At 42.1% G+C, this 18261-nt stretch overlaps 1 protein-coding gene and 1 non-coding gene across 3 annotated transcripts; both read right to left on the reverse strand.

Annotated features, from left to right (window-relative positions):
• Positions 1-2368: 2368 nt before the first annotated feature.
• On the reverse strand, positions 2369-16659 carry LOC108932029 (junctional adhesion molecule B-like). Of its 2 annotated transcripts, none has more exons than XM_018748177.2 (8): positions 16565-16659; positions 10477-10830; positions 9535-9789; positions 8362-8467; positions 8164-8203; positions 7608-7723; positions 7105-7164; positions 2369-2527 (listed from the first exon to the last, which is right to left on the reverse strand). In XM_018748177.2, exons 1-8 carry the CDS (start codon positions 16617-16619, stop codon positions 2512-2514), a joined length of 1002 nt encoding a protein of 333 aa, XP_018603693.2. In that variant the 5' UTR covers positions 16620-16659; the 3' UTR covers positions 2369-2511. The 2 variants fall into 2 exon arrangements, with proteins under 2 accessions (XP_018603693.2, XP_018603694.2); XM_018748178.2 differs by lacking the exon at positions 2369-2527 and adding an exon at positions 6333-6816.
• LOC114910784 (U6 spliceosomal RNA) lies at positions 3025-3130 on the reverse strand. The gene has a single exon (XR_003797789.1). It is a non-coding gene; the product is annotated as a U6 spliceosomal RNA (small nuclear RNA).
• Positions 16660-18261: the final 1602 nt, after the last annotated feature.

The raw sequence follows: 18261 nt of genomic DNA on the forward strand, positions 1-18261 counted from the left end.
CCTGCGTTTAGATTTGCCGAATTATTTTAATGCGGTTAGCAGAGCCTGTGATTAGGTGCGTGCTACAAGAATTTAATGAAGATAAAGAATTTAATATAAGGATTAGCAACCCTCCAAAGAGGCACAAGTTGTACATGTAATATTGTTGTAAATGTTATTTTATTGTATGTAATGCTAATGGTACATGTTGATGGTTAATTATGCTGTAATACAAAAATCAGTGGTGGTTGCCGAACGGAAATTAATTAAATGTTAAATATTTGGGGTTTTTTTTACGTCATCAGCTCTTACATTGGTGGAGATTGTCAAGTTAGTTTCAATAAATCAGCTAAACCATCATCAGTGAAGCCTTGGCCATTCTGGGTCTGCTACAGAAACACTGCTATACACAAGTAATACACATACATACACACAACCGCTTGTCCCATACAGGGTTGCAGAGAGCCAGAGCCTAGCAGCAATATGGGGTGTAAGGCTGGAAGGGGAGGGGACACACCCAGGACAGGACACCAGTCCACCACAAGGCACCCCAAGCAGGGCTCGAACCCCAGACCCACCGGAGAACAGGACCCAAGCAAACCCACTGTGCCACCGCGCCCCCCAGAAATAATAATGCAATGTAATGATAATTAGAAAATGTTACAACAGTATAGAGAGAGAGAGAAAAAAAGAACAAAAAAATTAAAGCCAAATATCAACACACTTCACTTAACAGCAACGGGGTCTGTGTTGAGTGGGCAGGGAGACTGAGGTGTGTGGACCCACCCAATCATGGGATCTTTGTCGGTACAAGGGAGCAAGCGAGATCTGTGGTCGGGGGTAAGGCTGGCTGGGTCAGTTGATGCAAAAAACATAGGTCTGGGAGAAAATCTGATCTCGTAGTCGCGGAGGTGACACAAGTGTCAGGAGCAGAATGAGGGACGATGGAGGAGAATGATGGACTTGGGGACGGGTTGGTTGTCGTGGGTTTGCTCGAGAACGCTGGAGACATGGGTTTCTCAAATGAGATTCATTCCACAACCAGGGTGTTCACGTGCCGCTTCTTCATACCTCACTGCTCTGATTTCGCTCGGGCAGGTGCGGATGTTTGGGGCGAGGTCACTGGCATGAGTGTGACAGTCCGACTGAAAAGGACAAAATCTTCTTTGTCCTGCTCCTACGAACCGCTGTAGACACCCAGTGTTTTGATGCATGTTGCAAAGTAGCGCCCGTTTGTTCTTAGAACCATTATATGTCATTCTAATTTTTAATAGGCTTTACATTTACAATTGCATTTATTAATTTAACAGATGCTCTTCTCCAAGGTGACCTACATCTCACAGAAAATACAATGTGTGCATTACATTAGCAGAAAGAGACTTAGATGCAGATTCTAAAACACAGTTTGTTACTTTCCACTGTTTGAACCAATGTACATGAGTACTGCATAAAACTTTATTAGAATATCCATGATTGCTGATCACTTTCCTCAGAATAATTTCTTTCCTTTTTTAATGGGGAGTGGTTCATAACTCTGGGCTGTAAGTAAGTTGGTCATTTGTAACCTGGGGACTGTCTGTAGTATAACGTCAAGGCTAACACACACACACACACACACACATTTTCTGAACCGCTTGTCCCATATGGGGTCACGGGAAACCAGAGCCTACCCGGGAACACAGGGGCGTAAGGCCGGAGGGGGAGGGGACACACCCAGGACGGGACGCCAGTCCGTCGCAAGGCACCCCAAGCGGGACTTGAACCCCAGACCCACCGGACAGCAGGACTGTGGTCCAACCCACTGCGCCACCGCACCCCCAGACTAAAACACATATTGACATATTTTACACATTTTGCCCCCTAATGGTGGAGAGCGTAAGTGCAGGTCGATTTCACTCTGCATCAGTGCATCATAGGAGTACTTTGAAGTTAATAAAAAAAAACTAAATGTATTACATTATGATGGACAGGGTGCACCTTCTGCAATAGGCTCTAAAGCAGTGTGACCATGAACTGGCCAAGATATTATTTATAATAGATTCAAGGAGAGTGTTCCAGATCATTTTTTAAAAAATGTATTATATCTTGTTTAATGTTTTTTACAGGATATTACCCATGAAAATGGAGTTCAATCTGTATTATGCAGCTTTTATTAATTGTACCTTAGTGATTGAGATGACATTGGAGCTACAAACAAACTGACTTATGAATAGACTTCCAGTCCCTTGTCTTTGTAAGTTCAGAAGTCAGTATGCATAAAGTGAATATACTGTATTTATAAATGTATTATTAAAGCATACATCAACTGCCTTTTGTAGCCTGTGCAGATATTTTACTGGAAGGCATACAGAACTAAGCCGTCAACACAGGGTGTAGGGCTGGAGCGGAGAGGACGCACCTAGGATGGGATACCAGTCCTTTACAGTGTGGGTGTAATGAGCAGGCCGTGTCTCGGCATTTGGCCCGGTGCTGGACTTCGCCAACTGGCACAAAGACGCACAAAGTACTGGTGGGGATGCTTGATCAGAGCTGCTAGACGTTTGCATAACTGGGAGAGGAAAAGACAATCCAGTTTAAGAAGAATGTCGGGAACATCCCTCCCCCCCTTCTCACGTACTCATATCTGACCCCCTCAGACGAGATTGAAAATGTCTTTTGCAAGGCCTTGCCGCATCATACGGGGCAAGAGGAACATCTGCGCAAGGTAAAGCAACGTGGATAGGATGTCCACCTTCATCACCAATGTTTTTCCTATTGAGGAGACTGACCTGGTCTTGCACAAACTCATTTTCCATCTGGCTTTGGTCAAACGTTCTTCCCAATTGACACTGGCAGCACCTTCCCAAAGGAAGTTGACTCCCAACACCTTGAGAGGACTGTCGCATTGGGAAAAACCACCAATGCAGTCCTCTCATCTTTTCCAGCTGCCAAAGCACCTGATAAGAGACTTGCCCAGGTTCAGCGCCGCGTTGGAGGTACACCAGAACCAGGCCGAGCAACCAATCCGAGCACAGGAACAAAGTAGTGTCTCAAATAGCGGCTCAATAAAATGTGGAAAGCTTCATGAATTTTTGTGTCTTCCTTGTGCAGGGGCAATGCTAATGTCTCTGTATCCCTCCAATTTTAGTATATGTCCTACCACAGCTAGCACATATTAAATAATAAACCAGCGATAATAAAGGTAAAAATAAAGCAGCATGTAGTATCAAGCAGCAATAATAAAGGAAATTGAAAATAATTAAGTTGTCACTAAATTAGCAGAGAGGAGGAATGCAAATTGCTGTAGTACAACATATACAATGTATAATAATTATACCCTGTACTGGCACCTGTTCAAAAGCACAGAATAACTGAGTCATTATTAGATGAATTTTGAAGGTAGATACATGTGACACACAAAGCTCACACACACCATCTGAAACTGCTTGTCCCATACAGGGTCACGGGGAGCCGGAGCCTAACCCAGCAACACAGGGCATAAGGCTGGAGGGGGAGGGGACACGCCCAGGACAGGACGCCAGTCTGTCACAAGGCACCCCAAGTGGGATTTGAACCCCAGACCCACTGGAGAGCAGGACCCAGTCCAACCCACTGTGTCACCACACCCCCCTCGACACATGAAGCTTGCTCGCAATCGCTCGCTCATGCTCACGCTCACACACACACACACACACACACACACACCATCTGATACTGCTTGTCCCATACAGGGGTTGTGGGGAGCCGGAGCCTAACCCAACTGGAAGGGGAGGGGACACACCCAGGACAGGACACCAGTCCATCGCAAGGCACCCCAAGCGGGACTCAAACCCCAGACCCACCAGAGAGCAGGACCCAGTCCAACTCACTGCACCACCACCACGTTCCCCTTGACACATCAAGCTAAAACTCATAAATATGTTTTAATCCCACTAATGATATTGCGGTCAGACTCAGCGTGATCTGAACAGTGCCAAATTGTCCTGCTGTTCATGTGCCAACACGGCCCCAGCGTGGCAGGGGTCCAACCATTACCAACCAAGGGACAAGAGCTTTGAAAGAAAGATCCTATTGCTGTAACTTGGAGGTCTTTAAAGTTGGGAAGTTTTAGAGAAAGGTTGGCAGTGATGTCGTTAAGAAGAGGAGAGAGAAAGATGACAAAGTAATCTTGCCACTTGCTTCTCTTTCCTGCCAAGAAACCCAGTTTGATGATAAAAGAGTACATGGATTTACAGGATGAGTTGGATGATATTTACCATTTTAAAGCTTAAGGAGCTTTTGTCATCTAGAAGGCACTGGATGGAATTGTTTATAAGAGCAAAAATCAGCTGACTAATTCAGGTTAAAAAAAAAGTATTTCTGAAAGCTCTACCTTTGAACTAAACACTAAACATTGATGGCAAAATAATGGAGAACCCTGCAGAAAAATCTTTCTGTGCTGAATTCTACAGGGATATTCACAGATCTAGATACTCTGAAGATTCGGCAGCTCTATTCTTGCACTCAGTTTACCATTGCAAAGTTATTGCAGAAGGTGACAGGAAGGCTTGCAATGGTGTCATTACTCTAGAGGAGGTAACCAAATGTGTTATGGGCTTGAAGAACAATAAGTCTCCTGGTAATGAAGGAATTACAGCTGAATTCTATAAAGTGTTCTCTGCACAACTTGCTCCCTTCTTGCTCAAAGTTTCCCTTGAAAGTATAAATAACGGGGCACTTCCACCAACTGCATAGCTCAGGGAATTATTACATTAATCGCTGAACCTAACGCTCTGGCTTCTTCAGAGAACTGACGCCTTGTAAGTGTACTCAGTAACACCCATATCCTCCATCCAAGTATTTATAAAACCATTAAATATAGCTTTAGATTTCAGTGTTTGAAATATAATCTTTCAAACATGCCATTTTTGTGGGTTATTTGGATATTCTTTGTGATTATTTTGGAGGTAAATATCATTGAGAATATTTAAAAACAAGGAACATATTTAGCTTGAAAAACTCGCAGAAAAACAGCAAATAAATGGTTTACTTAAAAAACTAATTGTACTTGAAAGAAAAATTGTTTACAATGTTGAATTCTCCTTATCAATGATAAAAGGATGTGTTACCAGTTATAAGGGTCTAATCTCACCATGGGGCGGAAAAGAGATGTGACATTTCATACAGGAATCACATTTTGAATTGGTTAATGAACTGAGGACCTTGCTGTAACTGAGTCACAGAACATAATATGCATAACAGAATAACTGCGCTATCCAAAGAAGTCATATAATTAATACAATATAACTAAAATAGTAAAAATTAATATTTTGGGTCATGCACATACAGTTCGACAGAAGAGCATTCACATACAAACTCAAAAATAAACCACAAAGACAGAACATTAGTACTAAATTAGTGAAGTTAATGGAAATAAAGTCCTGATATGTTTGAGATATCATTGAAAACATTTTTCCATTGAAGAACATTTGAGCATGTTGAAATATTCCTATCTTTAATTGCATTAACATCCTTGGTAGTAATTTTAAAAGGTAACAGATCATGTCACCATTAGATAGTAAAACAAGAATGTAGCCCCAGTACTAAAGGTTTGTCATATTATCTCACAGTACCTGGGTGGTACAAGAGGACATAGAGGTTCAATCCCCCACTCTGTCTGTGCAGAGTTTGCATGGGTTTCCTCTGGTTTCCTCCCACAATCCAAAGACATGCTGTTCACCTTTACCTTACACCAGTGTAAAATGTAGCACAGGGAAGAACACATGGCAGCAGCTATGTGCCACTGGAGAACCACAGCTCCCCTGCTCTCACCACAATACTTATAATTGGATAATGTGAAATATGTGGAATTTTGTAAATGGTAAATGAAAGCAAATGTGGGGGAATCATACAAAAAGGGCGAGACTCAGCACTAGCCACATGAAAAGTCCCAGTAGTCCCGTATTTCTAAGTAATTCTTAAGGTAGATTAACAGGCTTGATCAAAATGGTATAAGTACCTTATGCAGGAAGTTAAATATTGTGAAGTAATTAAATACACAGATGATACTGTGGTTAAGAACATGCGCTTGCAAGCTGTAGTTTGTCAGTTTCAATCTCTGCTTTAGTACAGTTAACCTCTCCTGAGTTGGTCTGACATGACCAGCTGAACAAATGTGGATAATCTTAGGATAATGTAAACACCATAATAAAAATCTGTCTACACCAAAACAGTAAAATAAACCCCACAGCAGCCCCATACATAAATTCTGGGGACAGGATCTAAGCATGATCAACGCAGAATCCCAGTTGTACAGTGCTGCTTGACAGTATGTGAATCTCATTGGGATGGTCATTATTCTTGCATAAATTGTTAAACATACAAAATATCTTTAAAAAATTAGTTATGAAATAAATCAGTTATTATGATTTACCACCTAATTACATTTACCTACTTGGTTTAACCAATGACACTTTGGGGTTCACTTACTGTTGCACCAGCACAAATTGATTTTTTTTTTTTATTATACATACAATTTACTCTAAACCAGCATATGGATTGATAATTATGCACCTACGTCGTCAGATGAGAAAGACTGCTTCTTATTAAATAATTTCGAGGCAAAAACCAAAGGACACAAGAGGTTCACACCATTTCAAGTAGCACTGTAAATTACTTTTTGGGATTCCCTCATAATATGTTTCTAAGAGTGCCATTAAATTAAACGACAATCCCGACAATCCTGCGAGCATGAAACACAACTACTGAGCTGGAAACATTTTCACACGTGATTCCGGTTCAGGATGGAAATCTCAGAGGTGCATCTTCAAACTCTGAATGGGTGCTGTTGACTGCAGAGAAACTCTTCACTGACCTTTGCTGGTAAAGAAGTGACACTTCACATGTTTTGCTCGCACCTTTGCAATGGATGTGTTTTAAAACCTATTTACAGACTAAAACACAATAGAAAAAGTTCATAGTACACATGTTTCTTTTATATTAATGTTATCCAGGTGTGACAAACTTATCCATATGCAATGATATCCTTCACTTAAACGTCTTCCTGACCTATTCTTTATGGAATTCAAACAGATTTTTTTTTTGGCTATAAAATGCTTCATGCCCCCATCAAATGAGCTGGACTCTGAAGGTTACTGAGATACTTACTGAGACACAGAGCTGTAGATAACCCCATCATTGTGGCTCTGCCGCTCACTTCTTTCAGACCTGGAAAGAACCACAGACTAGTATGAGCATCATGCTTTTTAAGCAACAACAGTTATTAAATTATATTAATGTACTTAACAGGACATTTTTAACCCATAACCCCCCATCATTATTCCATTCCATTGTCAACAACCACTTGTGCCGAGCGGGGTTGTAGCAAGCCGGGGCCTTCCCGGCAACATAGGGCACAAGGCTGATGGGGGATACACCTTGGACGGGATGCCAATCTATTGCAGGGCATCAAGCAGGACTCCAACCCCAGATCCACCAAAGAAGAAGGCTCTGGACAAACCCACTGCACCACCACACCCACCCCATCATCATGTGTACATATAATTTGATATCTCAGATTTTCCCTAGTAATATTCTATGTCTTGGCCACTAGTTATTGGTGTTATTTTATGGATATAAATGAGCCAATATGAGCCAAAGTCTGCACTCACCTCTCTGGTGGTTTCTTCTTTAAAAACTGAACAGAAGCATAACTGACTTCGTCCTCCTCAGATATACCTTCCTGTTTGTGGCCTGTGGTCACAGGTGTAGTACTGTCGTTGGAAACCTTCAGCATTAATGAAGAAAAACAAATAAGAAAACACTATTACAGAGAATTACAAAGAGTACAAGCTCTGGAACAAGCTTCAGAATGCTGTGACCCTATATTGGACAAACAGTGACTGAGTCTGTGTATCAATCACTATACAAGTATAAAATTATAAATTAAGTGTCAAGGTGGTACAGTGGGCACAGATGGTACCTTATAGTGTTTGAACACCTTCATCCCTGATCTGTCCTGTTCCACCTGCAGTGACCCTGCACTGTGCTAGCTTATTAATACTAGTTGATGGGAAATGTTTAAAATTATGCTATGGTAATGATACAAAGTTATCAAATTACAAAAAGTTACCAAAGCTGATTACAAACTTGACAGTGAAATATTTTGATATTAGTATTGTCCATAATCACAGATGTCCAACTATAAAATTGCAACCACTTTATTACCTGTGTTTTTCTTTCTCTGTCTTCTTCTGGATTCTTCTTCCTGAGACAGATATGAAAACACACACTACATAAAAACACCAACATATATAGCAGTGTAATGACTTAGCATCATTGCATATCAGGTTATACCTGGTGCAGATATGAATCAGAAACATCAAATGATGTCAATATTAAATGAAAGACAGAAAAAACACTGACCTCTTAAAGTAAATGAGCAGCACAAGAACTACAGCCAGGACAGTCAACAGTGTCCCCACTATAATAGATATCAGTGATGAATTTGAAGTCTCTGGACAGGAAGGCACTGTTGAGAATAATTACATTAGGCTGGTTAAACTCCAGCACTGGTTGGTCACTGCAAGACTTTGAATCAGTGTTTTAGTAGATCTACTGATGTAAACAGCTGTTCCCATCAAAGGTGTTCATTAAAAAGCTCAAGTTAATACATCAGTTATGTCACAGCGTATCCACATTACCAACCAATGCTCCAATACAGGGTCGTATTTTGGAACATTCCCCAAAAGTGTAGGGTGTGAAGTAACAGACATTTTGTACCCGAATCAGTGACAAGACAACACACACTCATTCACTGATACATACACCATCTATAGACAATTTAGTTCCCAATACTCTGGAAACTCCCAAATAAAAGTAAATGAAACATGCATTTGAACTGTGGCAGGAAACCAGAGTACCAAGAGGAAATATACTTGAACACGAGATGCATGAATATACCACAAACACTGTGCCAGGAGTGACTCACATGACAAACCCAGAAGCTCTGATGTACCAACCCTACACTAGTCTCTCTCACACAGACACACACACACACACACACACACACACACACACATACACCAGCTGAACCGCTTGTCCCATACAGGGTCGCGGGGAGCCAGAGCCAAACCCAGCAGCACAGGGCATAAAGCTGGAGGGGGTGGGGACACACCCAGGACGGGACGCCAGTCCATCGCAAGGCACCCCAAGCAGGACTCAAACTCCAGACCCACCAGAGAGTAGGACTGCAGTCCAACCCACTGCGCCACCACACCCCCCAGCCTACACTATTCACACACACATTTTCAGAACCGCTTGTCCCATACAGGGTCACGGGGAACCGGAGCCTAACCCAGCAACACAGGGCGCAAGGCTGGAGGGGGAGGGGACACACCCAGGACAGGACGCCAGTCCGTTGCAAGGCACCCCAAGCGGGACTCGAACCCCAGACCCACCGGAGAGTAGGACTGCGGTCCAACCCACTGCGCCACCGCACCCCCCAGCCTGCACTATTCAGTTTATAAAAAAAAATTCTCATTCTTGCAAGTAGATTAAGGTTGTTCTGTATTAAAAACTACAAGGTGAATTTCTCACCTTGAATGTCCAGCTGGAACTCTTCAGATCTATCTCCTCCACCTTTTAAAGCACAGGAGTAATTTCCTTTATGCCGGCAGGAGACATTAATGAATTGCAGTGTGGAGTGTGTCTCTAGGAGGCGCTCTTTGTCCTTAACCCAGATGAACTCTGATTGGCTGAGAGAGCAGCCCTTTGTGGCACAAGTTAGATTAAATGAATCTCCTTCTCTTATTTTTCCATTTTTATTCAAGGACTTCATCGACACTCTTAATTCTGTGTAGGAATGAAATCAGAAGGAACTGTTAACACTTCCTCATTAACAGTGAAACTTTAGTAAAAGTGCAGACTATTTCAATGGAAAATTGTATGGATATAATGGGTGAATTTTACAAAAGTCTGAATGAATATCACTTCAGTCAAACAACATACTTACAGACAGTGTTAGTCAAATAACAGATTAATGGATTCACTATTAAACTGGAAAATGCTCAGACTTATCCAATAAAATAGATAAATTTCTCCTCTAGAGCTCTATTTTTGTTCTACTTAGAGGAAATATGTTAAAAAATAATTTCCCAAATTCCACAACACTAAAAGCACACACTAAAGATGGCATTCTATACTTGTAAATGACACTCCAGTTCCCAGAAATCCAAGAACAAATCTACAAACTTATTTTTTGGTGTTTGAAATGGAAAATTATGCTTTTGTATTCTGTTACGTAACAAGTATGTTAAGTTTTCCCATCTATCAGTCAGCTGTATTCTGACTCTGGGGTTTGATGGTGTTCCAGCCAGGAGAGGGATCCACAGTGACTTCCCTTCACAGTCAAACCCTCAGGTTTCCCACTTTTCCTAACATGTCTCGAGCTCTGTGATGTCCCAGCCCACCAAACCTATGGGCCTGCTGTATGTTTGTTTGAAATCTTCATATAACATATAAAAAAGTCTTACCACTTACCAGTAATAGTTAGTGTGACTCCATCTTGACCAGTCCATTGGTTGCTATTAGTGATAAATCTGAATCTGTACTTTCCAGCATCTGTGTCTGTAATGTTCTTTACTTTCAGACTGCAGTTCTGATGTTCATTCCCCAAACACTCTGCTCTGCCTTTGTACTCTGGACTAACATTTATGTCTCTACTGTGACACACATATTTGGTGTCAATACAATTCTTATGATGATGACACCACATTTTCTGCACATGGTTTTTCCCTGGATAAACATATGTACAGGGAATGACTACAGTAGATCCTCTCACTGCACACACTTCATTCTTTGGATACTGTACATCCCATGCACCACTCAGGACACCTGAAAGACATTAAAAGACAATGGAAGGTGAATTAAAAATAAATAAAACATGTTACATGTGGTCACTGAATTCATGTGAAACAATGTGAACATGTGTAACACGCCAAGGTGGCGACGAAAGGGGGCGGGCCCCGAGGTCAAACACCCACAGCTGGGACTACTTGCTGGTTCTACTTCTTCCCCTGCATCCACCAGTGAAGAGAGAGAGAAGAGAGAGAGGCACAGACGCTCCTCTGAACACCGACCCCAAATCCCGTGCACGAGCCCGCCCTCGATCCCGAGTCCCAGGACGACGCAGCGGTTCCCGACACCCTACTCCCGAACCCCTGTTCCTGGTTCCCCCATTTCCCCCCCGTCTTGTGTCACCTCCCCTGCACCAGGGTGAATAAAAGAGCACGAGCACTAAAAGCACCTACCTGGTTCTGCCTCTGTCTGTTGCAACACGAAACCCACAGTTCGGTAACTACGTCTGAACCCATTAAAAGTAACAATTCATCCGTTATCCATAAAATATAATATTTTACTGGATGTACATTTTTTGAATTTTGAACGATGATCATGAAGTCAGGGTTTAATTTTCATATTAAATGTAACTGATACACTAATTGCAAAATTAGTAAACACTATACATTAGATTTGGCCCCAGAGGTTGCAGGTCCAAATCATCTCTGGCGGTAAAACCCCTGACAAAGGCACTTATCCTAAATTGCTTGAGAAAAAAAAACCAATCTGTTCAAATGGGTAAAGTAGTTATGGGTAGATTAACACTAAGTCACTTTTAGAGAAAAGCATCAGCTAAATGAATCAATGTACATTTAGATAATTCATACAAAAGGTTAAAAAAGAACACACACACACACACACACACACACACACACACACACACACACACAACCACTTGTCCCATACGGGGTCACGGGGAACCAGAGCCTACCCGGCAACACAGGGCGTAGGGCCAGAGGGGGAGGGGACACACCCAGGACGGGACACCAGTTCACCACAAGGCACCCCAAGCGGGACTTGAACCCCAGACCCACCAGAGAGCAGGACCCGCCCCACTGCCCCACCCTAAAAAAGAACATAAAAATGCTAAATAAAAACTGGATCTTGATATTTTAGATTGATTAAGCAAATTGACTAAACAGACGCTTAACACCAGGATTCATAAACTGAGTTCATAAACATTTGCCATGAAGCTACAGTGGCAAGAAAAAGTATGTGAATCCTTTGAAAATTACTGCATTCATGTATAAATTTGTCTTAAAATCTGGTTTGATGTTTGCCTAAGTTACAGTAATCAAATACAATCTGTTTTAAGTAACACACAAATTACTGTCTTGTTCTTGTAAATATTGAATATTCTTGTACATATTGAATAGGCTGGAAAAAGTGTGAATCCCTATGCTAATGACTTCAACAAAAGCTAATTAGAGCTGGGAATTGGCAAACCTGGTGTGCAATTAATGAAACGAGACTGGATGCGGTTTAGAGCTACTCAAAAATAACTCAAACATTTTGAGTTTGCTATTCACAAAAAGCATCTGTTGATGTGAAACGTGCCTTGCAAAAAAAGCTTTCAAAAGACCTGCGAACAAGGATTGTTGTGTCACATAAAGATGGAACGGATTGCAAAGATATCTCAAAGAGCTTAGATATTCATCTGTCCACTGATAGACAAATTGTCCATAAATGGAGACGATTTAGTACTGTGGCTACTCTCCCTAGAAGTGGCTGTCCAGCCAAGCTGGCTCAAAGGGCACACCACACAATTCTCAATAAGGTAAAAGAACCCTGGAGTGACAGCTAAAGACCTGAAGAAATCATTGGAAAAACATTGAACAGGCAGGATGTCCATGGCAGGACACCATGAAGAAAACTGCTGCTTTCCAAAAAAAAAAAAAAAATTGCTGCATGCCTGACTCCACAACACTACTCGAAAAATGTCTTGCAGACTGATGAAACTAAGGCTGAGTTGTTTGGGAAGAACACACAGCACTATGTATGGCATTAAAAGGGCACCACATACCAACATGAAAACATCATCCCAACAGTTAAGTGTGGTGGAGGCAGCATCATGCTCTGGGGCTGCTTTGCTGCTTCAGGGCCTGGACCACTTGCCATCATTGAGGAAAAAATGAATTCCCAAGTTTAGCAACATACCCTACAGGATAATATCAGGGTGGCTGAGTGCCAGCTGAAGGTCAGTAGAAGCTTGGTGATGCAGCAGGACAATGATCCTAAACATCGACATAAATCCACTACAGAATGGCTTCACTAACTGAACACAACACAAACTGAAAACAGAATATTGTGGCACGCAGCACTGTGGGTTTGGATGGGGCGAAGGAGGACGTGGAGGTAGCGTTCATTAGGAACAATTTATTTGAACACTGGCACCAGGGAAATAATGGTCTATTTCCTTCAGGACCTGCGCCTATAGCCAGTCTGCTTAGCACCCCATGGCTCTCTCTCTCTTTCTCTCTCGCTCTCACTCACACACACATTTCACATTATTCCCCACAATGCCACTGTTTACATGTTTCCCTCCTAAAACAGTAGCGCGGGGTCGTTACATACATACACACACACACACACACACACTTTCAGAACCACTTGTCCCAGACAGGGTCACGGGGAACCGGAGCCTACCCGGTAACACAGGGCGTAAGGCCAGAGGGGGAAGGGGACACACCCAGGACGGGACACCAGTCCGCCGCAAGGCACCCCAAACAGGATTCGAACCCCAGACCCACTAGAGAGCAGGTCTGTGGTCCAACCCCCTGCTCCACCGCACCCCTTCAGATCAATTACCCACTAAAGTTATATTATCCGTTCAGAGGTTTTGCACAGTATGCAGCATGCAAAGATAGAGTGATTAGAAGTCAATCTGGAAATGATGAAATATTACACACTCAAAACAATCATATCATAAAACTTAGGGCAAGATGTTAAAAACCTTGTGCTAAGGTTATGGGGGCTGGACACAAACTGCCAACCATACCAACAGCGCCCACTTCCTTCTCAGTACCTACACCAACTACCTCAATCCACCAACCATCTAATTTCTTTACTATCCATACTACCAAACCTCTTCAGAATACCTCTGTACACCAGCACATATTAACCATGGATGCTACCGTCCTCAGTGGGGTTCACTACAAACACTTCTCCAAAGCTCTCCTCCTCCTTGCTTCCAATAACACAGCAAGCCTGAGACTTTAACTCCTCGGTGTGCCTCCATGTACCTGCCCTGAGATAAAGTAACTTTACAGGTGGGCAGAATATGTCTCAACGAGGCTATGCTGCCACACAAACTGCAAGCTGGCTTTGTATCCAACGACTGAGATTCTGTGGAGTTAAATGTGAAGAACATTGGTGTCTCCAATGCAATGACGAATTTAATTCGACCGGCGTCCATCGCCCACAGATCACCCCAGCCAATCTTCCGTTTCTCCACATGCTTCATCACCCCTGATTTCCATAATGCTGCAATTTCTTGTCTCACTTCCTCCTCCTGCTCGAGAATGAAACCGACAACCATCTTCCCCCTTTCCGGCAACTTTCGCTTTACTCCAAAATCACCTGATCCAAGCACCGGCCTACCAACTTGGACGAACTATGTCTCTCTGTGGACAGTGTGTGGAACCAGACACCTTTGGTGGGCTGGTAATCCATTCTGATCCATGAGAGGAAAAAAAAAACTAAGTCTCTATGCTCTCTGGGTATATGCCACCGCTTCCTGCGGATTCCACTTAAACCCTGCTTTTAACCCTGTACCTGAAGATCTCACCACTGGGTCCCTTGTGCCTGACAATGTCAATTCTAAGCCAAGCATAGCACACTTAAATTCCTCTATCACACTAGTCAATGGCAACTCTAGGACCCCCTTTCCATACAGAAATCTTATTGTATGCTAAAGAAAATATCATTTAATATTTGCTATTTAAATTACTCTTTGTACTTTAACAAATAATGTAAATGAATTGTAATAAGCAATTAATCACCAGTTTACAGCCACATTATAAATCATTCAAGTTTAGAGCTTTCAGGGTCAGCAGGTGGTGTGGTGCAGAGCTCATTCTTTTAACCCAGGCTCAAATCCCACCCACTAATGTAGTACACTTGATCAAGGTACCCTCTCTGAATTGACACAATAAAAATGATCCAGTTCTATAAAGGAGTAAATCATTTTATGGGTAAATTCATTTTATGGAGCTACTTGTGTGATGAACATCAGTGAATATGGTGAAGGAAACAAACTAACAACTCACACATTTGCAGCTATGTCTCTTTCTCCTAAGGTAATCCAAAAATTGTATTTACTATGAGATGCATGTTGCTTTGGAGAAAAGTGTCTGCTAAATGAATAAATGTAAATGTAAATCACCAAGGCACTTAAAACTGGGGAGGTAGCTGGTAGCATAGTGGTCAGAGCTGCTGAAAATTGCAGGTTTGAATCTCATTGTGGAGTCCAGTACCTTTGCTCAAGGTACTTATCCTAACTTGCTCCAGTAAAATTACCTGGCTATATAAATGTGTAAATAACTATAGACAGGTTAACATAGTAAGCTGCTTTGGAGAAAAGCATCAGCTAAATTAATCAATTTAATACTGCTAATTACTTTTAAGAAAATCATCAGCTAAATAAATAAATGTCTTTTATGGTATTTTATTTGAATGGATCATTTATCAAAATGCATGTTCAGGTTTACTTTTTGATCACTCCTTTCCATCTCTTACTAAGTCCTACAAACCCCTATAAAACAGATTTCCAGCATAAGAACTCTCAAATTACAAACTGTTTCACCCATATGAACTTTTATGATTCTTTAGTGTGGGGGTGCAGTGGTGCAGTGGGTTGGCCCACGGTCTTGGTCCCGCTTGGGGTGCCTTGCGGCGGACTGGCGTCCCGTCCTGGGTGTGTCCCCTTCCCCCTCCGGCCTTACGCCCTGTGTTACCGGGTAGGCTCCGGTTCCCTGCGACCCCGTATGGGACAAGCAGTTCTGAAAATGTGTGTGTGTGTGTGTGTGTGTGTGTGTGTGTGTGTGTGTGTGTGTGAGATTCTTTAGTATTATTATTTTATTGAAATTATTTTATTTTCTTTCAAAAGAGTGGAGAAGGTGGAAAAGAAACAAACGGAAGGTGAACAAGCTTTAGATGATCCTATAGCTTTTACACGTATCAGTTCTGAGCCATCAATGAAGCGCCAAATCTCCATCACCCTCCAGCTCCATGTTACACTGGCTCTGAGTTGATCTGCAGTTGCTTTTCTTCAAAGCAACATACATCTCAGGAAACAAAAGTGCATTTCATCAACAGGAAGAGGGATACCGATACAGACACACGATTCTCCAAGTACAGTCACTTAGTCCTGTATTTTGTTTTTACACGAATAGCTGGATATGGAATTGATGAGGAGCCCCTGGCCACTACAGACTTAGAACTCTCAGCTCCACTTAAGTCTAAGTTGAGGACCAATTGTGTTCTTTTCCACAACACATCACAACTAGGAAACCAATTGCAAAATTAAAAATATTTTCTAAATTATATAGTTAAGTCCCATTGAGCTAAATTTAAATCAGAAATTATAGTTCTCAGTTTCACTGAAGCTGAGTATGTGTCACTAGGGGAGCTCTATCAACTTCTTTGTCTTCAGCATGAGTCATACTTTTGGGAAATTCACCGAGGCATTTCTACTGAAAGTATCACAAATGTGGCAGTCCACCAGTCCTACCAGATAAGACGAACAGATTCAGAGCCCAGAAGTTCAATATCTCTCCAGCTCCCATCTCTGCTGCTCCTGTCACTCCGAGTTGCTCCTTATTCACTCCCTGATCTGCATTTGCTAAACTCACATGTTGATGCATGATGTGAGAAGTCAAATCTTGCTCAATTTCCTAACAACTTTACGCAGCAGCTGCAAAATGTTTATTTAAAGAGTACTTACTATGTATCTTCTGCTTTTCCTTACTTCAACATTTTTGAGTTTTTTTTGATTGACCTGACCTCTGTTTAGTTCTTCCTGTTAAAATGTATGTCTTTTTTTCCAGCTTGTCTTATTTGTACATTTCCTTCTGGTATCTGAAGATGATTTAACATTTTGCAGCTTTTAGAGCAAACAGACATTTTAACGCATTCAGTACATTTATATTTATTCATTTAGCAGACACTTTTCTCCAAAGCGACGTACATCTCAGAGAAAATACAATTTCTGCATTACATTAGGAGAAAGAGAGACATAGATTCAGACATGTGATTAAGTAAACCTAGTTTGTTTCTTTCCACTTTATGCACCAATTTTCATTGTACGAGTAGGTGCACAAAACTCAGGATCAACTAATATTGATCACCTTCCTACATTTTTTTTAAATGTACACAGACATTTTGATACAATACAGGAGTAGCAGTTATGTAAATGCTTATCTGGGTATGATCATAATGTTAAGGAGCATGAACATTTACACCATACATGAGCTGGAGAGATCATGGGTGAAGTGAGTACAGAAAAGGTGAGTTTTCAGACCCTTCTTGAACGTAGACAGAGTTTCAGCAGTTCTGAGTGAGAAGAGGAGGTCATTCCACCACAACAGAGCCAGAACGGAGGACCTCCGCACTTTACCTTTCGTGCTCGGGACCACTAAGCAAGCAGAAGCAGACAAGTGAAGGGGTCTGACTGGGGTGTAGCGGTTGATCAAGACTTGTAAATAGCTAGGAGTAGTTCTATTGATGCATTTGTAGGCAATAACCAGGGTCTTGAATTTGGTCCAGGCAGCTATAGGAAGTTAGTGCAGAGAAATGAGTAGAGAAGATACATAGGAACGCTTTGGCAAATCAAACACAACTTGTGCAGCAGCATTCTCTATCAGCTGCAGAGGTCTGAGTGCAGTAGCGGAAAGGCCATACATGAGAGAGTTGCAGTAGTCCAGACAGGATGTCACCATGGCCTGGACAAGTAGTTGGGCAGAATGAATTGTGAGGTAGGGACTGAGGTAGGCAAAATGAGTGAGTTGTCCAGTTTGATCATGACAGGAGGACAGGCTAGCTGGGAGGTGAAGATTCTCTGTTTTAGAGAGGTTGAGTTGGAGGTGATGATCAGACATCCACGCAGAGATGTCTGACAGGCAGGCAGCAATGCGTGCAGAAGTTTCTGATGCTCCAGGTGGAAAGGAGAGGAAGAGCTATGCATCATCAGCACTGCAGTGGTATTTGAATGCATGGAAGGCTATGACCAGGCCGAGGGAGATGGTGTAGATCGAGAAGAGGACTCAGTACCAAGCTCTATGGGACACCGGTTGAGAGAGGCAGAGGAGAAAAACGAGAGCTCTGCCAGACCACTTGAAAGGATTGTCAGAAAGGTAGGACTCAAACCAGCTTAGTGCTGCTTCTTTGATCCCAAGCTGACTAAGACTGGAGAGCAGAATCCGGTGGTTG

This window comes from Scleropages formosus, chromosome 6 (genome assembly GCF_900964775.1).
Source record: "Scleropages formosus chromosome 6, fSclFor1.1, whole genome shotgun sequence".
Classification (NCBI taxonomy): domain Eukaryota; kingdom Metazoa; phylum Chordata; class Actinopteri; order Osteoglossiformes; family Osteoglossidae; genus Scleropages; species Scleropages formosus.